The sequence below is a fragment of the Schistocerca gregaria genome, chromosome X (genome assembly GCF_023897955.1).
Source record: "Schistocerca gregaria isolate iqSchGreg1 chromosome X, iqSchGreg1.2, whole genome shotgun sequence".
In the NCBI taxonomy this organism is placed as follows: domain Eukaryota; kingdom Metazoa; phylum Arthropoda; class Insecta; order Orthoptera; family Acrididae; genus Schistocerca; species Schistocerca gregaria.
The window spans coordinates 831,086,868-831,113,060 of NC_064931.1; the positions used below are offsets into that span (position 1 = coordinate 831,086,868).

Sequence of the window (26,193 nt, forward strand, 5' to 3'; positions counted from 1 at the left end):
AAATGATGCTAATTACATTTATGTCAATTAGACTGAAACTGCATTTATCCTGGACTACTACCGTGTTTCCTGTTTAAAATACGAGTACATTATTTTTTAGTGTGAACAGAATTTCAGTATATAATACAGCAGCCCAAATAAAATCTTTGTTCACATTGATAATAAGGTTTTGTTTTATGAAGTACGGTAATTACAAGGTAGTTAGATGTTGTGTTGGCAAATAGCACAGCAAGCTAACAGTATGATAAACAGAACTATTACAGATTTCAAACATAATTATAGTATATTTGGTATCTCTCTTGTTACTCGGTTGTTTGTACATGAAAAGTCCTGATTGCAATCAAACAAACTGACAATACATGTTCCTATGAATAGATGTAATATTAGTGAGTACTTCAATATGAAGTTGTTGAAAATTATGTTACACAGCTCAAAAAGTGAAATTACTTTTATGGGTCTCACATAATGACATAACAGTTAATCATGCAATCCAAATTACCTTCAAAATCATATGAAAAAATGAGTTGTGACATTTCATGAACCAGACACTGGTGGCCAGTGCAGTCATTCAATTTGTAAGTCTTGCAACAGTGTACCACAGCAGACTAAGTTTTCAGAACCTTGTATTGTTTGTTTTTTCACACATGTGTTGAATCAAGTAATAAGGCTACCTCTGAAGCAACAGACACAATAGCATATGGCACAAATACAAATTTCTGTATAACATTACAAAAATAATATGAAAAATCTTCATAGAAAGTTTGTTAATATTAATTTTTGATAAATCTTTTGATGTCTGACTTTTCTATCAGTATTGTGCTAGTTTTTTTAAGTACTGATTAATTTGAGAAAGTTAACTGACACTTGTGAATTTTTGAAAATTATTTTTTCTCCTTAAATAATTTTTGTGTCATAATGAAACAACTGTAATAATAATTATTGTAAGTTTTCTGTCATAGAGAATGAATGCATCACTATAAGTGTGCTTTGTATATCAGTATTTTCTGGGTATTAATTTAAATTAAGAGGGTGTAATTCCTGTTTTATTTAAAATTCCTGGGACCTCCTTTCAGAATTGTAGGACATTTAATCTTTTTTTATCAAAATTTTGGGGTTTTCATTAATTATGGGCACTTGTTTTTCCCAAAAAATCCTCTTTTTTGTATTTTGGAAACAATTAGCAGTGGTAAATGTATTAATTAATTAATTTCTGAGATTAATTTCATATTTAATGATAAGATATTTAATGGATGGTGACTGTACTAAATTGAATAGCAATGGTCAACTTAGAAGAAACTGTGAAATGTGTGAGATTGTAACTGGAGAAAGTAGGAACATTTTACTTGAGCCTAACGAACAATAATTCAGAGTTGATTTAAACTGTGTTACAATTTGAAGCAACCCTTTCCGTTACTTTAGTCTTTTGGTGAGGAATTTTAGACATAGATATAGTAAGAGTTTCAATGTGGAATGTATAGGTAAGTACATGGTTAGAGACTTAAATAGATTGACCCTGGGCATAAGCCTGTCCTCCAACGCTGTCTTTAAAATTCAAGCCTGATATCTATTAAGTTTTACAGCAAAATATCATACTTTTTATAAACAAAACTGGTGGATGCTTACTCTAAATTTATTAGCTGAAGTAATGAAGATCTCTTTGCCAAGTATTTGCAGGATAGCAGCAATTAATTTGATGAAATAATCATCACTTTCATGTAAATACATAAGGGTGGGATCTGGAAAACTTGACATAGGGCATAGCAAGGAATTCAGAAGGTGAAGTCACACACTGCTGAATCAACACAGACAGATTGGAATCATGTTAAAACCAAGTACAGTCCTGTCCTAGACATCATGCAAAGAAAGTGTGGAAATGAACAATATTATTTGAGAGCTAAATGTGTGTCTGCCTAACTTTTCCAAAAGTAATAAAGAACCTCTGATTCAGAATTCACAAGCACATGAAGGATATAGACCTGAGACTTTGTTGGTGTCGAGACACCTTTTTTCCCTAGATTTCACAATCTGAAATAAAAAGGATGAACATTAATAAAACTGACCAACTGTAGGAATGGATACTTGACTGGAAATGGAGGAAGAAAGGTCCTTTAAACATGTGTCCATAAATACATTGTTGCCACATTAGATGGCACTGACGGATGACAGTTCCTCTGATGATATGCCGTGTGTTTCTTATGTATCGTAGTCAGTGTAATTGACACAGCATATTGTAAGCAGCAGAACGTTCTGGTATTCATGTTGAGAACACGCCAAGATGGTGTTAGTGTATGGTCAAGCAGATGGAAACAGTCAAGAAGCAGCACAGCTACTCTGATACAAATACCCTCAGAAGTGCCAAGCAAATAACACAACATTTTAAGCCCATTTTGGGTGTTTGTGTGATCATGGGTTCTTTCAGACAGACAAACATGCAGGGTTGCAGTGGACTGTGCGTACACCAGATTTGGAGGACGGGGTTCAAGAGGACTTTGAAATGAACCCTAGTACAAGCTCCAGGCAAGTTGCATGCCAACAGTGTGTAAGCCAAAGTATGATTATGTGCATCCTGCATGACAACTGCTACTATCCCTATCACCTGCAATGATGGCTAGGACTCTTGGCAGTGAATTTCCCTCTATGGGAAGGATTCTGTCAATGGTTTTTGCATCAGACCATCACAGTTATGGGATTCTGTCATTAGTCCTCTTTACCATATGCTGAGTCAGTCACATAGCCTGCAACACACAAGATACACACAACACATGGTTAAAGGCACTGTCATTTGTCACATGTTCATAGGACCTTTTTTCCTCCATTTACAATCAGGAATTCATCACTGCAGTTTCTCAGTTTTATTAATGTTCACCCTGTATAGTGAACATTGCTCCCTTTGCACCAAGTATTTCATGTATGCATTATACACTTGGAGGATACACAGATGGCATGCTAAATGTATACTGCGCATGTTGACTTAGACAAAAACCCAATATTCCACAAATAAATTAAGAAACTGAATCATAAAACTCACACTTTTCTGTTGATTTTTTCGTGTCACTACATTTTATCTGGCAGTTGTGGATACAGAGCAAACTGTGATAGAGAAAGTAATGAAACTGTCTTACACTAAAAAAAATTGTCATGTCACATAAAGCTAGTTTTTTTTTAAAAAAAATAATACAACTGAAAATGCAAAGGCATATACACACATGAGGTACTTTTAATATCTAGTGAAACAGTATACTCACAAAGCGTTGAAACTTGTTCTGGATTGTTAAGTAAACCATCTCCCCTTGGAACAGGAGCCAACACCTACAATGAGAAATAAATTAACTAACAATCTGTCAGTGTTCAGCTGAACATGAAACAGGGAACACTTTCGTGATAGGCTGTAAATTATTATTTACGTGGTCATAATCCAGCTTCCAGCTTCTTAGGGAACTGTCATATTAAAGCTGAATATCACAAATACAGATAAAATGACATGTAGCTCACAAGGATATTACTCATAGAGATATCTGTATGAGTAATTTCTGGGTACATCCCATGTCAATGTATCTGTGTTTGCAGCATTCAGCTGTGACCTGACAATGGCCTAAGAAACTGGAAACTACGTAACTGAGTAATAAGTATAAGTATTTTTAAATAAAGGATTAAAATCATACTAATAATAATGTCATAGCCAGTTCCCTCCAATGTGTTTATTGTCAGGTGTTTGATGCAGCAAGGCCATGGTCATAAGGGATGTTGGTGTATGGGCAGGCGGCATCAGCAGTGATGAATAGGGATCCAGGAGATAAAAGGGTGAGGATGGTGGAAAGTCGATGAAGGAAGTGGTTAGCATCTTTAATGTGGGAGATTCTGATCACCTCTCATCCTGTCCTGAAATAAGGGACATCCTACCCAAGATCCTACCCACTCTTTCTAAAGTGATATTCTATTGCCCACGCAACCTACACAACATCCTAGTCCATTCCTATGTCACTCCGACTCTCAACTCCTTGCCACAGGGATATATCCCTGTGGCAGACCAAGATGCAAGACCTGCCCTATCCACTCCCCAGCACTCCTACTCTAATCCTGTCACAGGCTTATCTTACCCCATCAGAGGATGGACAACCTGTGAAAGCACCCATGCCATATACTAACTCTGTTGCAAACACTGTACATCCTTTAATGTTGGTATGACTACCACCACCAGGATGAATGACCACTGACAAGCTGTTGACAAGAACAAAGTTGAGCACCCAATGGCACAACATGTAGCTGCACACAACATGCTCAATTTCAATGGCTGCTTCATGACCTGAGCCATCTGGATCCTTTCCTTCACCAGTAGCTTCTCTCAACTTCACAGATGGGAGTTATCCTTACAACACATCCTCTGCTCCTCTAATTGGCCTGGCCCCAATCTCAGGTAACCCATTGTTCCCACACCCTTCACCCAACAGTTTCCCCTTCCTCTGTCCTGTCACCGTCTCCCAATTCACATCACCTTCAATGTGTGCTGCTTCCAACAGGCCACTAGTCATACCAGTTCATATACCCGCAACCCCTCTCTCCCATGTTCCCAGCCAGCAAACCAGCCACCTCGTCTGAACTACTAGCCACTCACCCCCAGTCCATCTCTCTGCCTCCCACCACCCTGTCCCACTACCCACCCCACCTGACACTGCCCCCCCCCCCTCCCCCTGCCCCCAACCAGTCCACCTGCTGCAGAACAGCAATAGTACTGTCAGTCTAGCTGACGCCAGGTAGGGTTGTGTGTGTGTGTGTGTGTGTGTGTGTGTGTGTGTGTGTTTTAACTCTAGCTCATCAAAGGATAACTCTGAAAGCTTTCCTTCATTTATGTGTACCTATCAATAGCTCGATGCATCTGCTTTTTGGTGAGTTGTCTCCTTTAGTCCAAAAGTATTTACATTCTGCAAAAACTTCCCTAATCAATTTTTGGTCCCGAGACAGTCAGTCCATAGGCCAAGTTTCAGACGAGAAACCTGTAATGGTTAGATCAACAACAATGATTCAACTTAACTGTGAAATAAGTGTAACACAATTAGGTCGTGTGTTAAAACAATGACAGTGTCTGTTCAATTTATCTGAAAGACTGTGAAATGTGCGGTTAGTCTTTCACTGCTCATAGAAGTTCAACAGCAAACTATTGTAGCAGTATGTTGACATTTGCTTGCAACCTATTAATGAGACTTATCAAAAGTTAAACCAAAGTGCACTGGCCATATAACTGTGTCTTATTGGAGCATTGTAAACAGTGAAAGTAAAAAACTGTGAAATGCAAATGTTCATCTGTCGGCTACATGATTTAAAGTAGTCAGTGTTGAACTTCTACCCTCCAATTTTTAGTCAGTGTAGCAATGCAGTATGTCAACACTGAGGCCAATGGTAGATGAAATAAGGCAGGTGAACATCACATATGGTGCCCCGGGTGAGGACTATTGTATGTGGGCACAATAAACTAGGACTCGCAAACTTTGAACAGTGAACTCAAGAGCGGTTTACAGTGCAGTGGTGCAACAGCCAATCAGCACTTGGGTTTTATGGCCACAGTAGGACAGCAGAAAACCAGCGAGCAGGTTCTATAGAAGCAGCCATTTAGTACAGGAGCACCCAAGCAGCATACAGGTGGACACAGTTGACCGGGATAAACAAGACACCTCGCCAAGACAATTACAAATTACAATAGCCGTGGAGATGACAAGTCAAGATGACAGCAGCAGCAGCAGGAGATGAGTGATTTAAAATAAGGTAATTTAATAGCAAACACTGTTTTGTATTAAGAGATACATAATGAGTGGCCTTAATGAACAAGGCAGGGTGACGGAGGACAATGGACAAGAGGGAAGTGACATGACAAACAATTGATAACTAAGATGTGGAGGTTAAGTTTTTACATGAACATAAAGACTTAATGGGGACTGGTTCTATAGATGATAGTAGTTATAAATCAGACATGAATGCAACTTTGAATGATGGGGATGAAAGTCTTATTGTAGGTGGAATGATAAAAGCATCATATACATTGTATCGTGAGGTAAGCGAAATGGAAGAAAACAGTACATAAGTGGATGAGATAATTAAGGTTAAGGAGGAGGAATCTAGTAGAGAAAGTCAGCAAGGGCAAAAGTTTATTGCAGATGGAAATGTGGAAGCAATGTTAAGGCAAATTACAAGTAGTATGTGTACGAAAGAAGACATTAGTGATATGAAAGTAGACATTAATAGTATTGAAACTGACATGACTAGCACAAAAGATGAACTGAAGAAAGAAATTATAAAGGAAATTAAGGTAGGTAGGTCTAGTCTTTCAGAATTAAATAAGAAGGTTGAGGCAGTAGGGAAAGATTGTGATGAAAAGATAAGGAAAGTAGTACAAAATACTAATGAGAAATTAACATTAATGAGCAGTAAATGTGTAGAAGAGAGAAAGAAACTTTATGATTACTAGAGTAGAGGGTGGAGGCTTACAAAAACAGTGTAAAGATGAAGTCAAAGCTGCCAGGAAATTTTGTGCTGAAAACAGGGTTAAACTTGAGAACCAAATCGATCAGATTAAAAAGATTTAGAAACGGAGTAGAAACAAAGTGTGCAGTACTGGTAGAGGAAAAACTGGTAAAAGTAAATAAAAATTGGCTGAAGTAGAGAAAAAGATGGAAGTGGTACAAAATCAAAGTCATAGAGTATGTAGTGTCCCAAACAGTTCTTTTATGTGTAAGTTGTAAGAAATTTAATAATTTTGTGCCATATGGGGAAGCGCATCCACCGGATTTCATTAGAGAAATTAATGATTTGCCTGAAACATGGAATGACAAAGAGAGAATGTCATTTCTGAGAGGGTTCTTTTTTTTTTTTTTTTTTTTTTTTTTTTTTTTTGAAAGGGGATGCTCACGGATGGGCAGCTCAGGTAGCTGACAGCTATACTTCATGGCAAAGCTTTGAGAAAGCATTTTTAGATGAATATTGGTCCAAAGAAAAGCAGCAGAGAATTTTGAGTAAATTTGATTGGTTGTTTTAAAAAGGAAAGGAGGGGGGGAGGGGGCGGGGACCAAACTGCTTGGTCATCGGTCCCTTGTTCCTGTGAAAACAATCATCAATCATACAAGGGAAAGAATATAACAAACGAGACACAGAGCACAATACCAAAATAAAGGAAAAATGACAGAAAGGCAACAAAAAATTCAAGGAAAGAAAGAGGACAAGAAAACCACAGAGGGATGCAAGAAACAGGTAGAAGAGATTAAAATGAGAAAGCAGTTTACCATCACTCACTGGCTGATCGTGAGAATAAAAAGGAGAAACCAGCCACTCTGCAACACATTAAAACCTCGATCTAAAAGCACTAAGGTGGAGGACACAGAGGGACAACAGACATACGTTAAAACTTAGATCAAATGATTAAACCCACCCTCATGAATAAAAGATAAAACTAAATCAGCTGATGAGGCATTGTCAGATACAATTAGTGGCAACAAGTCTGATAAACAAAGATTTCATCACAGGGCAGTCAAAGTAGGACAGTGTACCAGGATATGGGCCACTACCAAGCAGGTGTCACACCAACACTGAAGCAGGACTTCAAGGTGCAGGAGATATCTGTGGGTTGCCCAAGCATGGCCAATGTAGAGCCGGCAGAGAACCGCAGATTCCCTGCAAGAGGCCTTCATCAAAGACTTCCACACAGTCTTAGTCTCCTTAATGACACACAGTTTGTTGTGTGTACTGAGACTACGCGATTCCGTCTCCCAAAGCTGAAAAACTTTGCGGCGTAATAATGAACGCAGGTCAGTTATAGGGACGCCAACCTCCAGAAGCGGTTGCCGTGTATCCTGTTTGGCCAGCCTGGTGGTGGTGGTGGTTAGTGTTTAACGTCCCGTCGACAACGAGGTCATTAGAGACGGAGCGCAAGCTCGGGTTAGGGAAGGATTTGGAAGGAAATTGGCCGTGCCCTTTCAAAGGAACCATCCCGGCATTTGCCTGAAATGATTTAGGGAAATCACGAAAAACCTAAATCAGGATGGCTGGAGACGGGATTGAACCGTCGTCCTCCCGAATGCGAGTCCAGTGTGCTAACCACTGCGCCACCTCGCTCGGTTTGGCCAGCCTGTCAGTATGTTCATTTCTTGGAATTCCGACATGACCTGGAGTCCAGACAAACACCACTGAACGACTAAAGCATTCCAGGGCATAGAGGGCCTCCTGTAGCCATCTGGAAAGGAGTGATGTTCAATATGGCCTCCATGAACAAATGCAAACCAAGGTGACCGTCAGCCATCGAACCATCAGTGTAAACCACTTCATGCCCCCAGTACATGTCAAGAATCAAGAAGAAGTGACAGCCGGGAGTCACAGGGTTAACTGAGTCCTTATGGGCATTTGAAAGTCCAAGGCAAAGCTTCAGCATAGTGTTACACAATGGAGGTTGTACGTGAATGGACCTCAAGTAGAGGTGGTAAAGGGAAGGACTCCAGTTCAGACAAAAAGAACCGAATTCAACTGGGGGCCGTTGATGCAGGAGATGAACTGCCAGTGTTGGGAAAAGGAGATGGTAATCAGGATGCTCAGGACAGCTATGAATGTGTGCAACATAACTGGTGAGCAGCTGTGCACATCTGATCTTGAATGGAGGGACTCCAGCTGCCACCAGTACGCTGGTCACCAGACTCGTCCTAAGAGCTTCTGTCACTAGTCTAATGCCGCAGTGGTGCACTGGGTCGAGTAAATGCAACACTGAGGGTGCCCCAAACCATAAATCACACTCCCATAGTCAAGGCGGGATTGAACAAGGGCTTTCTAGAGCTGCAGCAGTGTGGAGCGATCAGCACCACAGTTGGTATTGCTCAGGCAGCAGAGGGCATTGAGGTGCTGTCGGCACTTCCGCTTAAGCTGACAAAGATGAGGAAGCCAAGTCAATTGAGCATCAAAAACCAGTCTTAAGAATCTATATGTATCCACTACAGTGAGTGGATCATCATTAAGGTAAAAGCTGAAGTTCTGGTTACGTATGAACAGTATGACACTGACAGAAGTGCACAACTCACAATTTTTGGAAGCTGTGGGCTAGAGCCCATTACTGCGCTTTGTCGATGGCTCCCTGTAGGCACTGCTAAGCAACAACAGTACTGGAGGAGTAGTACAAAATGCAGAAGTCATCTGCATACAGAGGAGGTGAGACAGACGGCCCTACAGCTGCTGCTAGACCGTTAATGGCCATTAAAAATAGAGAAACACTCAATACAGAGTACTGGGGGAAAAGGGGGGGGGGGGCGGCTCCATTCTCCTGGATATGGATGGAACTATGGGAGGCACCAACTTGGACACAGAAAGTATGGAGTGACAGGCAATTTTTGATAAAAATCGAGAGCGGGCCCTGGAGACCCCACTCACACAATGTGGCAAGGATATGATGTCGCCAGGTCATGTCATAAGCTTTTCGTAGATAAAAAAAAGTCGGCTACCAGTTGTTGGCGACTGGAAAAGGCTGTTTGGATGGCAGATTGAAGGGACACAAGATTATCAGTGGTAGAGCAAACCTGGCGGAAACCGCCCTGGCATGGAGCCAGTAGACCACGTGACTCCAGAACCCAACACAAATGTCAGCTCACCATACACTCTAGCAGCTTACAAAGAACACTGGTGAGGCTGATGGGCTGATAGCTATCCACATCAAGTGGGTTTTTATCTGGTTTGAGCATGGGAATAATGGTACTCTCCCGCCATTGCGCTGGAAAGATGCCACTGTACCAGATCCAGTTGAAGGTAATGAGGAGATGTCACTTGTATTCGGATGAGAGATGTTTAATCATCTGACTGTGGATTCAACCTGGTCCAGGAGCTGTGACAGGGCAGTGTGCAAGGGCGTTGAGGAGCTCCCACTCTGTAAGTGGGGTGTTATAGAATTCATTTTGGCGTAAGGCGAAAGAGAGGACTTTCCCTTCCCTCCGCCATTTGTGTGGTGTGGAAGGTTGTGGGGTAATTTTCTGACACAGAGGTGCGAGCATAGCACTCAGCAAAGTACTCGGCAATCATGTTTGTGTCAGTAGATAAAACGCCATCAACATTACCACCAGGGACATCTGTTGGGGTCTGGCACCCACAAACACGTCTGATGTTCATCCAGACTTGGGAAGGTGACATATGGCACCCAATGGATAGGACATACCTCTGCCAACACTCCTGTTTCAGTCTTTTTATAAGCTGGCAAATGTGGCATGGTGCCGTTTAAAGGCTATTAGGTGCTCTAGAGAGGGTGCCACTTATGTCGCTGTAGAGCCTGCCTACACTCTTTAATGGTCTCACCAATTTCTGGTGACCACCAACGTACTGTCTTCCAATACGAACATCCTAAGGAACAAGGAATCGCAATTTCTACCACAGAAACAATTGTCCTGGTGACACACTCAACCATCAGGTCGATGTTACTGTGTGGGGGAGATTTAACAGTGGCCCCCAAGGTGAAAGCTTCCCAGTTAGCCTTGTATAAAGCCCATCTGGGTAGGCATCCGCGGACATGATGCTGGGGCAGTGACAGGAAGATGGGGAAGTGGTCACTACCACATAAGTCATTGTGGGCTCTCTAGTGGACAGATGAGAGAAGGCCTGAGCCGCAAAGTGGTAAATCAATGGCCGAGTAACTACCATGGGCCACAATGAAATGTGTGAGGACCCCAGTATTTAAGAGGCAGAGGTCAAATTGAGACAGCTAAGCTCCAACATCTCTACCTCAGCCAGTAATCACAGTGCCACCCCACAACAGGTTATGGGCGTTAAAATCTCCCAAAAGTAGGAAAGGTTTAGGGAATTGATCCATCAGTGCAGCCAATATGTTCAGGGGTACTGCACCATCTGGATGAAGATCTACATTGCAGACAGTTATTTCCTGTGTCATCCTTATCCTGACAGCCACAGTTTCAAGAGGGGTTTGGAGGGGCACAGTTTCATTACATACTGAGTTCAGGACATAGGCACAAACTCCACCTGACACTCAGTTATAGTCACTATGGTTCCTTTAATATCCCTTATAGCCGTGGAGGGCAGGGGTCTGCATTGCTAGGTACCAGGTTTCCTGCAGCACAATGCAGAAAACAGGTGTAATGTTTAACAGCTGCCATAGCTCAGCCAGGTGGTGGAAAAAACCACCGCAATTACACTGGAGGATGACATGATCATCAGGCTGGGAAGGTATGGAACATTCAATGAGGCAGTTTATGCCTCAGGGTCACCTGCTGCCACAGACTTAGTTCCTGAGCAGTATATCCATTGTGTCCGAGGATCCGATGAGATCTAGGTCCTCAGTGGACGCCAGAATCTCCACATAATCCTCAGATGCAGAGCTTGTAGGTAGCGGTGGTGTGGGTGCCACCGCAGTTTCCTTGGCCTTGGAGGTCTTCTTTTTAAATTTCTCTTACTTATCCTTGGGTTTTGCTGGCTGGGAGGGCTTCACTGATTCAGTCTCCAGGAGTGAGGTGGATCGTGAAGCCGTATGACCAGCTCCTTTTGGGCACTTCAGCAACTGGCGGGTATCATCTTTCCCACTAGTAGAAAACTGGGAAGGGAGGGACCCAAGGGACTACTTCCTAGTGAGAGGAGCCAAAGGAGACTTGCACTTCTACAGCTGAGAAGTGGCAGTGCTCCCGAGGTAGGTGGTGCAAGAGCAACAGGGAGGAAAGTGCCCCCCACCATCAAGGGGGCAGGTGCTGTGTTGCAGCTCTGAGACCTGACTGGAGTAGGCAGAACAGAAGGAGCTGGAACCATTGTTGTAGCGGTGGTGTAGGTGGATGTCATATGGACAGGATGTAGCCTGTCATATTTTCTCTTAGCCTCAGTGAAGGTCAGGCAATCCAGGGTCTCGTATTCGAACATTTTCCTTTCCTTCTGTAAAATCCTGCAGTCTGGCGAGCAAGGCAAATAGTGCTCTCCACAATTGACACAGATGGGAGGCAGGGCACATGGAGTAGTGGGATGTGATGGATGTCCACAATCTCGGCAAGTGATGCTGGAAGTATAGCGGGAGGACATATGCCTGAACTTACAGCACTTAAAGCACCCCATTGGGGGAGGGTTATATGGTTTCACATCACAGTGGTAAACCGTCACTATGAACTTTTTGGGTAATGTGTCATCCTCAAAGGCCAAGATGAAGGCACCAGTGGCAGCATGATTATCCCTCGGAATGCACTGGACAAAATGAACACCTCGTCACTCTAAGTTGGTGCCCAGTCATCATCAGACTGTAAAAGAAGGTCCCTGTGGACGATAATACCCTGGAACATATTTAAGCTCTTATGGGTGTGATGGAAACAGAAACATCCCCCAGCTTCTCACAGGCGAGTAATGTCCATGACTGGGCAGAGGATGTTGTTTTTATCAAAGACTGACCCACAGCACATTTTGGACAAGCCCTGAACCTCCCAAAACTTGTCCTCTAAATGCTCCACAAAACACTTAGGCTTCATGGACATGAAAGATTCCCCATCAACTTTTGTACATACAAGGTACCAGTGTGAATAAGCTTCAGTGCCATCCTTAGACTGGCATTCCTCCCATGGTGTGGCAAGGGAGGGGAACGATTTGGGATCATATTTCTTTGCACTTAAGTTAGACCTCAATCACTTACAGACTGCTGGTGGTGGACCACCAGCAAGAGATGACTTACTATGCTTCATGGCATGTCATCCATCCTGATGTCACCCACTCTGACCAGGGGCTCTGCCCATGAGCACTACCCAGCCGCAGCAAAGGCCACATGGCAGGATGGCTATTGCTGGTAGTCCCGACACCCCAAGGTGACGGACATCTACTCCTTGGCATACATCGGGAGTTAATGGTGCAGGCATCAGCAGAGCAATCCACGTGTAGACGGAGGGCTACAACCAACAGGGTACATGGTGGCCCCACCACAATGGACTGTTTACCATGCTGGACATCAGGTGCAAACGAGCAAAGAAGTCCATTATCGCCATCAGCGCAGAAAGTAATACTGCACAGTGGATGGAGGGAAACACACCCAGGAGGGTGACCTCACCCTATAGCTGGAAATGAGTGGATGTGAGAGGTATCAGCACATGATGCACCATGTAAGCCGCCCTTCCCCAATTGGCTCACTCTTCAGGAAAATTTAAAAGAATGGATCTCAAACCCTACAGGGGACCATCACATAAAGGCCGAAATGTGTGAGACTCCTTTCAGTCACCTCTTATGATAGGCAGGAGTACCTCGGGCCTATTCTAACACCTGGACCTGCAGAGGGTGAGTGAATTTTGAGTAGGAGATAGATTTGACTCTAGGAAGGGTACTATGAAAGGCTTCTGTCTACTTTGGGTAAACAAACTGGAATATTTGGACAAAGTGCTAGGCAGTGAACCAGTAATTGTGTTTAGAAACCAAGTTGTCTCAGAAAGTTTGAGAATTGCTTGTACCTGCCCGTAGTGGTAATATTACTGAGTTCTTGAATTATGTTGATAAAGTGGAGAGGGTGAAGCCATCAGTGCAAGATCGTAGGAGGATTTTTTATGACAATAACCAATAGGGAGACAATTTCAGGTAAATGGGATGAACAGGACCAATTATAGTAGAAATCCAAGGAATGGTTAGGTGGAGGTTGGGCCAGAATGGACACAGAAATGGTAGGCGAAATTCAAGTAAAAGAAATGGAGGAGATGATTTTAATTCTGGATCAAGCCATTTAAACTAGATAATGCTCCAGGTTTGGCTCACGCTACAGGAAGTAATGATGAAGAGCAATGTACGAGTGTAATTTCTAATTCTAGTGAGATGTTGAATAAGTGTGTTTTTGTTGCTCAGGGTGTCCACAGTGTCAAAGCGGATGGTAAATTTTTAAGATAACATAAAGAATTTAGGTGTTTTGCTTTGTGGTCTAATGCTGGAAACAAGGATCAACTAATTAGCCAAGTATTTGAGTGACAGTGGGTCTAATTCTGGCAGTAGTGGTAATTATGATAGCAGTGATGCATCCAGTAGTGATGAGGATGAAGTATTTTAATTTATAATTGATAATGATGGTAATGTGTTAAGTAAAGAAAGAATAAAGGAAGATAACATTAGGCCTAATGAAGAATTAGAGCTTGGGAGTAGTAATGAGGAAGAGGATCATGCTATCTGTCGTTTGACTGTGTCTGACAATTATTTTGGTAAGCAGGGTGATCGTTTTTCCAGGGAAAGGATTAATGAGGATTTGTTGTATCAAGAAGATCATGTGGTAAGTAAAAAGGAAGTGTGGCGTCCTATAATAACAGCAAGTGTACAAGGAACACATGTTAAGTGTTTACTGGACAGTGGTAGTGATCTGAATGGCATTTCACAGGCACTTTTTGAATCTATTAAGAACACAGAGGGTATAGTAGTGATACATGTTTCTGGAATAAAAATTATTGGTGGTACTGGTAAGCTATCAAAGAGTGTGAAACAAGAGGTACTACTAACTGTTAAATTTGCAGGACAGCTGTTGGAGTGCAATTTATTGGTAAATCAAAATCTCAGCATTGAAGTAATATTTGGGACTAATTTATTGTGCAAATGGTGTGTAAATATTGATTTTGCTAGTGGTAACTTTAGTTTTAAGTGCAACAGAAGTAGGAATGAAGTATCAGTCCTGGAAAGTATGGACAAGTGTGTGCAAACTGAATTATGTTTGCCATTAAGAGTTTTTATTACTGAGGAGATTACTGAGAAAGAAGAGGAGGAGAGAGTAAGGCTGGAAGAAATAGAGAGTGTTGAGGATATGGAAGGTATTACAAATAGTCAAAGGGAAGAATTAAAAGCTATTCTCCTGATCAACTGTAAGGCATTTTCAGACAGGCCAGGTTTGGTAAAAGATTTTGAGTGCAAATTAAAGTTTAAGTATCACCAACCATATTTTAAGAAACCTTATATTATTCCATTTTCAAAAAAAGGAGGCGGTGAGAAAATAAATTCAAAGATGGTCTCATGGGGAATTATTGAAAGGTCAACTAGCAGGTATAACAAACCACTTGTGGTTGTAGAGAAGAAGAATGGTGGCGTCAGGATGGTTCTGGATGCCAGAAAGTTGAATGAAATTGTAATAGAGGAGAGTGACAGACCAGCTAACACAGATGAAATTTTACAAAAGTTCCACGGATGTAAATTTCTGACTTCTTTTGATGTGACTTGTCACTACTGGAATATCAGTTTGGCCAAGGAATCTAGGCCATGTACAGCATTTTTACTTGAAGTAAGTATTACCAATACTGAGTGGTGCATTTGGTCTGAACTTTTGTGTGTGTGTGTGTTTTTTTTTTTTTTTTTTTTTTTTTTTTTACCAGAGCTACTGACAAGGTGCTAGGCGAGTTATTAACCAATGAAATTGTGGTCGATGTAGATGATATTCTCGTAGCGAGTGCAGAATAGTTCAAGCACTGTAAGATTCTGAATGAAGTACTGCGAGCTATGTACAGGAGAGATATGAAACTAAAATTAAGTAAATCTGACTTGGTAAAGAAGGAAATTTCAGTTTTGGGTCACAGGATTAACAAGGAAAGTATACAACCTGGTACAGAAAAGCATGCTGCTATTGCAGATTTCTCACCCCCAAAGAACAAGAAGGATCTTAAAGCTATGTTTGGCTTCTACCGAACATTTGTATCAGATCAGTCATTTAACCATCCTTGGCTTGGTAATTTGTTAATTAAGCACAGACTGGAAAGGTGTGATAAATGTCAGAGAGTAAAGACAACTGGTGCGCCATCAAAAGGCTTAATCCATTCTGTCCTTCCTGGCGAACCTAAGGAGCTTATAGCAGTTGGCCTTCTGAGAGTGTAGCCTGCACCTACAGGAGGTTGTAAATATATTTTTGTCGTTTAGGGCACATTCTCAAAATATGTAAAGCTGTGTCCAATTAAGAGGGCAAATACTTGTACTATGATTGAGAAGTTGACATCTGTTTACTTTTGCAATGTAGGTATACCAAAATTACTTTTGTCTGACAATGGTCCACAATTTGTTTCAGAGGGGTTTGAACACTGTATGGCAATACACAAGATAAAACACATAAAGATTTCTATCTATTTTCCACAAGGTGACATGAGTGAAAAGGTTATGAAGGAGATTAATAGATTGTGCAGGACTTATTGTAGTAAGAAACACACTGTTTTGGTGGGTCATATTAGACATTTTGAAAACATTATCAACAACTTATGGAATTAATCAACAGGTTACACCCTGTGAGCGTATGTTCAACGAGTTACCCAGCAACATCATCAGATGGTTGGTTGGTTGGTTTGGGGGATTAAAGGGACTAGACTACTACGGTCATCTATCCCTTTTCCCAAAACGAGAAAACACCCACTCAGAATAAAAACTAATAATGGAGACAACAACAGATGACACAGGACAAGAAATACACAGACAGAGATCAGACAAAACGAATTAAAATCACACAGAATGTGACAGTGGTTGGCTGACCATAGAGATAAAAAAAGGAAAAGCTAACCACCGAGAAACACACTAAAACATAGTCTAAAATTGTAGGCCAAAGGCCAGACTCAAAACAAAAAGGACATAACAAACACTTAGATTAAGTGATAATAGCCCCCTGCCCGAATGAAATGCAAAAACAAGCCTGCCATAGCAAAGTCATCTGCATTGCAGTTCCTTCTCTAGATTGTCGCACAGATGACAAAATGGTAGATATTGAAATAGATGACAGAGGGATAGAGAAACAATTAAAATCGCTCAAAAGAGGAAAGGCCACTGGACTAGATGGGATACCAGTTCGATTTTACACAGAGTACGCAAAGGAACGTGCCCCCCTTCTTGCAGCGGTGTACCGTAGGTCTTTAGAAGAGCGAAGCATTCCAAAAGATTGGAAAAGGGCACAGGTCATCCCCGTTTTCAAGAAGGGACGTCGAACAGATGTGAAGAACTATAGACCTATATCTGTAACGTCGGTCAGTTGTAGAATTTTGGAACACGTGTTATGTTCGAGTATAATGACTTTTCTGGAGACTAGAAATCTACTCTGTAGGAATCAGCATGGGTTTTGAAAAAGACGGTTGTGTGAAACCCAGCTCGCACTATTCGTCCACGAGAGTCAGAGGGCCAAAGACACGGGTTCACAGGTAAATGCCATGTTTCTTGACTTCTGCAAGGCATTTGACACAGTTCCCCACAGTCGTTTAATGAACAAAGTAAGAGGATACGAACCATCATACCAATTGTGTGATTGGATTGAGGAGTTCCTAGATAACAAAACACAGCATGTCATTCTCAATGGAGAGAAGTCTTCAAGTAAGAGTGATTTCAGGTGTGCCACAGAGGAGTGTCATAGGACCGTTGCTATTCACAATATACATTAATGACCTTGTGGTTGACATCGTAAGTTCACTGAGGCTTTTTGTGGATGATGCTGTGGTGTATCGAGAGGTTGCAACAATAAAAAATGCAGGAGGATCTGCAGCGAATTGACGCATGGTGCAGGGAATGGCAATTGAATCTCAATGTAGACAAGTTTAATGTGCTGCAAATACACAGAAAGATAAATCCCTTATCATTTAGCTACAAAATAGCAGGTCAGCAACTGGAAGCAGTTAATTCCATAAATTATCTGGGAGTACGCATTAGGAGTGATTTAAAATGGAATGATCATATAAAGTTGATCATCGGTAAAGCAGATACCAGACTGAGATTCATTGGAAGAATCCTAAGGAAATGCAATCTGAAAACAAAGGAAGTAGGTTACAGTACGCTGGTTTGCCCACTGCTTGAATACTGCTCAACAGTGTGGGATCTGTACCAGATAGGGTTGATAGAAGAGATAGAGAAGATCCAACGGAGAGCAGCGTGCTTCGTTACAGGATGATTTAGTAATCGCAAAAGCATTACGGAGATGATAGATAAACTCCAGTGGAAGACTCTGCAGGAGAGACGCTCAGTAGCTCGGTACGGGCTTTTGTTAAAGTTTCGAGAACATACCTTCACCGAAGAGTCAAGCAGTATATTGCTTCCTCCTACGTATATCTCGCAAAGCGACCATGAGGATAAAATCAGAGAGATTAGAGCCCACACAGAAGCATACCAACAATCCTTCTTTCCACGAACAATACGAGACTGGAATAGAAGGGAGAACCGATAGAGGTACTCAGGGTACCCTCCGCCACACACCGTCAGGTGACTTGTGGAGTATGGATGTAGATGTAGATGTAGATGTAAAAGGGCAGGGAGCGTGTCAGGCAGCACGAACGACTGCCTGAGCACATCTAAAAGGCGACACTCCAATAAAATGTGGACCATGGACAAAACGGATCCGCAGGGACATAGAGGTGGGTCCTCAGGGCGCAATAAATGGCCGTGCATCAGCCGAGTGTGCCCAATGTGCAGCCGGCAGAGGACAACAGACTCCTTGCAAGGGACCCATATGAATGACTGCCACACAGTTGTCATCATCTTGATAGCACGGAGTTTATTGGGTGTGGTCAGATCGCGCCATTCAGCGTCCCATAGTTCGAAAATTTTGTGGCATAAGATTGCCCGTAAATCAGTCACCGGGAGGCCAATGTCCAGAGGTGGTTCACTGGTGGCCTCTTTTGCCAGACAGTCTACATGTTCATTGTTGGGTATCCCAACATGGCCTGGGGTCCACACAAATACCACAGAGAGGCCGCAATGGGAAAGAGCATGGAGGGACTCCTGGACAGCCATCACCAGACGAGAGCGAGGGAAACACTGGTCGATAGCTCGTAAACTGCTTAGGGAGTCGCTACAGATAACGAAGGACTCACCTGAGCAGGGGTGGATATACTCTAGGGCATGAAAGATGGCGACCAACTCAGCAGTGAAAACGCTGCAGCCATGCAGCAAGGAACGTTGTTTGTAATGGTCCCCTAGAGTTAGAGCATAACCGACACGACCAGCAACCATCGAACTGTCAGTGTAAAACACACCACAGCCCTGATACATGGCTAGGATGGAATAAAAGCGGCAGCGGAAGGCCTCCAGAGGGACTGAGCCCTTCGAGCCCTGTGCCAGTTCAAGCCGAAGGTTAGGGCGGGGCACACACCATGGGGATGTATGCAGAGGGGCCCGGAAAGGAGCTGGAAGAGGGAAAACCCCAAGCCCGGAGAGAAGCTCTCTGACGTAGACTGCGATTGTACAACCTGACCGGAGATGGACGACCGATTGTGGGAACAGAAGATGATAGTTACGATGCCCAGGCAAACTACAAACATGCGTAGCATAAGCGGCCAGTAAATGCTGGCGCCGTAGCCGCAGTGGAGGGACACCTGCCTCCACAAGTATGCTGTCCACAGGGCTGGTCCGGAAAGAACCAGTGGCAAGTTGGATCCCGCTGTGAATAATTGGGTCCACATACACAACTCAGATGGGGATGCTGAACCATAAGTCAGGCTCCTATAATCCAGACAGGACTGGATTAATGCCTGGTAGAGCCGTAAGAGGGTAGAGCGGTCGGCGCCCCAACTGGTGTGGCTCAAGCATCACAGAGCATTAAGATCCAGACAACACATCTGCTTAAGCTGCCGATTATGTGGGAGCCAAGTCAACCAGGCATCAAAAACCACACCCAAAAAGTGATGTGTCTCAACCACAGCAAGAAGTTCACCAGCAAGATAAGGCTGCGGCTCAGGGTGAACTGTCTGTCGCCGGCAGAAATGCATAACACAGGTCTTGGCAGCCGAAATACTGGAAGCCATGCCCAACAGCCCAAGACTGCGCCGTACGGATAGTGCCCTGCAGCTGACGTTCTGCAGCTGCAATGCCAAAGGAGCTATAGTAGAGGCAGAAGTCGTCAGCATACAAGAATGCTGAGACAGACGTTCCCACCACCGCAGCGATCCCATTAATTGCAATTAAAAACAGGCAGACACTTAAAACAGATCCCTGTGGCACCTTGTTCTCCTGAACTTGGGAGGAACTATGGGAGGCCGCAACTTGCACGCGGAAGGTTCGATGCGACAGAAAATTGGGGATGAAAATCGGCAGTGGACCCCGAAGACCCCAACCATGAAGCATAGAGAGGATGTGCTGCTGCCATGCCGTATCATACACCTTCCCCATGTCAAAAAAGACAGCAACGAGGTGCCGATGGCAGGCAAAGACCATACAGATGGCTGACTCCAGGCTCACCATATTGTCGGCGGCAGAGCGGCCTTTACGGAACCCACCCTGAGACGGAGCTAGAAGGCCCCGAGACTTGAGTACCCAACTCTACCACCGGGTCACCATGCATTTGAGCAACTTGCACAGAACGCTTGTGAGGCTAATGGGGCAGTAGCTGTCCACCTCCAGTGGGTTCTTGCCAGGTTTCAAAACAGGGATAACAATACTTTCCCACCATTGTGACGGAAACTCACCCTCAACCCAGACACGGTTGTAAAGGCCAAGGAGGCGTTGCTGGCAGTCCACTGAAAGATGTTTCAGTATCTGACAGTGGATGTGATCTGGCCCAGGGCAAGCAGCTAGGGCACTGTGAAATTCCCACTCACTGCATGGTACATTGTATGATTCAGGACGGGGGGTGCGAAATGAAAGGCTGCGACATTCCATCCGCTCTTTAATGGAGCGGAAAGCCAGTGGGTAATTCACAGAAGCTGCACTCAGAGCAAAATGCTCTGCCAAGCGGTTTGCAATTACGTTGGAGTCAGTACAAACTGCTCCATTCAGTGGGAGTGCAGGGACGTTGACAGGGGTCCAATAGCCATAGAGGCGTCTAATCTTGGCCCAGACTTGTGATGGAGACACATGGAGGCCAATGGTGGTAACATACCATTCCCAGCACTCCTGCTTGCTTTGGTGGATAAGACAGTATGCCCGTGCACACAGCCGTTTGCAGGCGATGAAGTGTTCTATGGAGGGATGGATGTTGCTTGTGATGCTGGAGCACCCGCCGACGATCTTTAATCACCTCAGCAATCTCAGGCGACCACCAAGGCACAGTCCTCCACCGAGGGGACCCAGAAGAACGGGGAATGGCAGATTCTGTGGCAGTAACGATGAGAGTGCTGACCGAGTGAACCACCGCATCAATGACATCATTAGGAAGAGGCTCAATAGCGGCAATGGAGGAGAACAAGTCCCAGTCAGCCTTATTCATAGCCCATCTGCTGGGCACACAAAAGAGTGACGTTGTGGCAGTGACAGAAAGATTGGAAAGTGGTCACTACCACACAGGTTGTCATGCACACTCCATGGGACAGAGGGTAAGAGGCTAGGGCTCCAGATCGAAAGGTTGATGGCGGAGTACGTGCCATGAGCCACATTGAAATGTGTGAAGGCACCATCATTTAAAATGGAAAGGTTGAACTGTGTCAATACATTCTCAATGATGGTGCCTCGACCCGTTGCCACTGACCCACCCCACAGATGGTTATGGGTGTTGAAGTCGCCCAGTAACAGGAAAGGTCGTGGCAATTGGGCTATCGGCGCAGCCAGGACATGCTGTGGGACATCACCATTTGGTGGAAGATAAAGACTGCAGACGGTAACAGCCTGTGGCGTCCACACCCGAACAGCGACAGCCTCTAAAGGTATTTGCAGAGGGACTGACTCGCTGTGAAGGGAGTGAAGGACATAGATGCAGACGCCACCGGATACCCTTTCATAAGCTGCCTGGTTCCTATAATAACTCCGATAGCCACGGAGGGCGGGGGTTCGCATTGCCGGAAACCAAGTTTCTTGTAGAGCAATACAGACAAAAGGGTGAAGGCTGATAAGTTGTCGAAGCTCAGCAAGATCGTTAAAGAAACCGCTGCAGTTCCACTGGAGGATGATATTGTCCATGGCTTGAAGGGACTGGGGAGGCAGATTACGCCGCTGGGTCACCTGCTGCCTCCGACTGAGCACCTGTGCAAGTGCTATCCATGGTGTCTCAGGGACCGGCGAGATCAAGGTCCTCAGAGGACGCCAGGATCTCGACCTCATCCTCAGACACAGAGCTCAAAGTGTGCGGTGGGGTCGGTGCCACCGCAAGTTCTTTGGCTTAGAGGTCTTTCTCTTGGACTTCCCTCGCTGAACCTTTGGTTTCACACACTGGGAGAGCTTCAACGATTCAGTCTCTGGGACTGAGGAGGATCCCAAAGCCCTACGACCAGCCACTGGTAGGAACTTGTGCCACTGTCTAATGTCAGCCTTCCCGCTGGTGGAAGCCTAGGAAGGGAGGGACTCAAGGGACCCCTTACGAGCAAGTGTAACGAAAGAAGTTGGACGCTTCTCTGGCTGAGAAGCATGGACGGACGTCCCCAATGGGTGGGAGGGTGTTGCTCCTGAGGTCGGTGGTGCAGGAGCACCATGGAGGGTATAGGCCACCACGGGTAAGCGGGCAGGAGGAGTTGTACGGCTCGTCAATCCAGCCGGGTTTCTCGGAACTGATGGAGCTAGCACAGTTGTTGCAGCAGCGCCGTAGGAAGATGTCATTCTCACAGGATGTAGTCGGCCATATTTCCTTTTTGCCTCAGTATACGTCAGTCGGTCCAGGGTTTTATATTCCATGATTTTGCGCTCTTTCTGGAAGATCCTGCAGTCTGGTGAGCAAGGTGAATAATACTCTCCGCAGTTGACACAAATGGGAGGCGGGGCACATGGAGTATCGGGATGTGATGAACATCCGCAATCTTGGCATGTGAGGCTGGAAGTGCAGCGGGAAGACATATGGCAGAACTTCCAGCACTTAAAGCACTGCATTGGGGGAGGGATATAGGGCTTGACGTCACATCGGTACACCGTCACCTTGACCTTCTCCAGTAATGTATCACCCTAGAAGGCCAAGATGAAGGCACCGGTAGCAATCTGATTATCCTTTGGACCCCAATGAACGTGCCAGACGAAATGTACACCTTGGTGCTCTAAATTGGCGTGCAGCTCGTCATCAGACTGTAAAGGAAGGTCCCTATGGTAAATAACTCCCTGGACCATATTTAAACTCTTATGGGGTGTGATCATAACGGCAACATTCTCCAACTTGTCACAAGCAAGTAACCATCATGACTGGGCAGAAGATGCCGTTTGTATCAGTACTGACCCAGAGCGCATTTTGGACAAGCCCGCCACCTCCCCAAACTTGTCCTCTAAATGATCGATGAAGAACTGAGGCTTTATGGATATAAAAGACTCCCCATCAGCTCTCATGCAAACTAAGAATTGGGGCGAATAACTGTTACTGCCATCCTGAGACTTACGCTCCTTCCACGGTGTGGCCAGAGAGGGGAACGTTTTTGGATTGTACTTCTGAGCATTAAATTGAGCCCGAGAATGCTTAGAGACTGCTGGCGGCTGTCCACCAGTGAGAGATGATGTACCACGCTTCATTGCGGGTCATCCGCCCTGATGCCACCTACTCTGACCAAGGGCCCTCCCCACAGGTACCACCCAGCCTCAGCATGGGCCACCTGGTAGGACGGCCATTGCCGGGAATCCCGATACCCCAGGAGGATAGGCATCTAATCCTTGGCATACGTGGGGAGTTAACGGTGCAGGCATCAGCAGATCAATCCTTGTGCTGTCAGGGGGCTACAACCAACAGGGTACATGGTGGCCCAACCACAATGGACTGGATACCATGCTGGATCTTGGGTGCTAGAATGTCCAAGGTTGCCGTCTCAGCAAAAAAGCAACACTGCACAGTGCATAGTTGTAATCGCACACAGGAACTTATCCTACCCCAAGAGGTGGAAAACAAGCAGGACAGCATTGCGATGGCGAGGAAGCCGGCTAAAGGTCTCATTGCACGATGGATACAGTGCACCATGTAAGGCGCCCTTTCCCAATTGGCTCGCTCTTTGGAAGAATTTAGAAAGATGGAGGTCAAACCCAAGAGGGGACCATCACGTAAGACCGAAATATTTGAGACTCCTTTTAGTCGTCTCTTATGACAGGCAGGAATACCGCATGCCTATTCTTACCCCCGGACCTGCAGGGGGGAACATCATCAGAAAAGAAGTGGATTTCCCTCAGGTATGTGATGTAGCCCAGGATGAAAAGGTCAGATTGGCAAAAGAGGTGATGAAAAAGAAAGTAGCAGGAAGGAAGAGAAGGCATGACAAAGGAGTGAAGCCAACTAGTTTCAGAATATGTGACCTTGTCCTCGTTAAAACACAAAGAAAAATCTAGCAAAGTAAATGATGAGATGAAGAAATTTTTGCATGTGTATCATGGTTCTTTCAGAGTAGTACACATTGCATGTGACAACTCTTATGAATTGCTTTACACAAAGACTAACAGGAGTTTTGTATCAAAGAATATTATTGACCTGAAACCATATGTATCACTAATTAGATGTATGACTATCGATCCACGATAGTTTAAAACGTTTCTGAGCTTGGGTAGTATTGATTTTGTTAGGAAAATGGAGTGTGCATTGAACCAGAAATAAGACCTACAAGCAAGTAGGGGTTTCAACATTCTGTGTTGGATTCATTATGTGGCGATAATGCTTACCCCAGCTGTCTGTCTCATTTTTCGTGTTTCCTGAGCAGTCAAACCCTTCTCCTATCCTATCTGTAGTTTATAAGTGGATCAGAAACATTATTTCTTTGACTGTCACGTGATTTGGTATAGCAGCATACTTTAGTTTAGCAATATTTTAGAAAAGATTTCTCTAGTGTTTTGATTCATTCATAGTCCGCCCTGATAGCTGAATGGTCAGCATGATGGGCTGCCGTCCTAAGGGGCCCGGGTTCAATTCCCAGCTGGGTCGGGGATTTTCTCCGCTCATGGACTGGGCGTTGTGTTGTCTTCATCATCATTTCATCCACATTTGACACAAAAGCCACCCAATGTGGCGTCAAATGCAATAAGACCTGCACCAAGGCAGCCGGACCTGCCCCACAAGGGGCCTCACGGCCAATGATGCCAAACACTTATTTCCATTTCCATTCATTCATATCATTTTTGCCCTTATGGACAATGTTTGAACTCAAATATCTCATGATGACACAATTTTCACTTCTTTTCTCTTCCCAAATTCTCTTCATCCTTTGACTGTGCTCTTGTTTCCTTTGTTCCGTCCATAGGGCTCCCATCTTCCTCTTCTCATTTACCATAAATTTTATGTTCCTAATTTTGTTCCTGAATTCCTTTCTGTCTTTTCTCATATGTTTGTTGATCCCCAGCTGTATTATGTCTTTCTCTATTTCACGATACCAATTTGTTTTAAGGCTTGAATGTTTTACTACACCAAAGATTCTCTTTGTAAGTCTGGTGTCGTCCATTCTCTGTATGTGTCTGTATAAATTTAGTCTGCATTTTCTGATCATGTCTGTGAGTCTATCAGTGCATTGGTATAAATCATTGGTAGGTTTTTTCATCCATATGCCACCTTTGCGTATTGGTCCGAATATTTTCCTGACAATTTTGTGTTCAATTTTTTCTGTCTCTATAATGCCTGATGCTCCAATTGTGGTTGTTTCTGATGCATATAGTGCTTCTGATAATACAACTGTTTTGTAGTGTCTAATTTTGGCCTGTCTTGATATACTTTTCTTATCATAGTGTGACCATGTGAGTTTGTATGCTTTCTGGAGTATATCTGTTCTATGTTGGATGCCTTGTTTGATCCTCCTATTTGTATGTATTCCCCTAAATATTTAAATTTCTCAACTCTTTTTATGGATCCATACATTGTTTGCATTTTGTCATTCCATGTATTGAGTCTTCTCACACGATATATGTAGACCTGTTTTGGCAGTTATTTCATGTAGGTGTCCCACTGCTTCTTTGCCTCCTGTGTGTTATTACTAAGTATGGCTATGTCATCTGCAAATGACAGACATTTTATGATTGTTCTTGTTTCACATGTTCTTCCTAGCTGTATTCCTTTAACTTGTTCTTCCCATTGCTTGACAATTTTGTCTAAGACTAGTTAAACAAGACTGGTGAAAACCCATCTCCTTGTCGGACACCTGTGTGTATCTGGAAGGGTTCCGAAATTTCTCCCATGAACTTAATCTTCGAGGTGATGTCTGTGAGCATCTACTGTACACTCCTGGAAATAGAAAAAAGAACACATTGACACCGGTGTGTCAGACCCACCATACTTGCTCCGGACACTGCGTGAGGGCTGTACAAGCAATGATCACACGCACGGCACAGCGGACACACCAGGAAACGCGGTGTTGGCCATCGAATGGCACTAGCTGCACAGCATTTGTGCACCAACGCCGTCAGTGTCAGCCAGTTTGCCGTGGCATACGGAGCTCCATC

At 44.0% G+C, this 26,193-nt stretch overlaps 1 protein-coding gene across 2 annotated transcripts in view; it reads right to left on the bottom strand.

Moving 5' to 3' along the window:
* Nucleotides 1–26,193, bottom strand: part of LOC126299334 (uncharacterized) — an 864,357-nt gene that overhangs the window by 634,351 nt on the left and 203,813 nt on the right. For both annotated transcript variants that reach the window (XM_049991164.1, XM_049991163.1), the window contains exon 5: nt 3,246–3,309. In XM_049991164.1, coding sequence (XP_049847121.1) covers nt 3,246–3,309 — 64 coding nt within the window. The remainder of the gene's footprint in view (nt 1–3,245; nt 3,310–26,193) is intronic.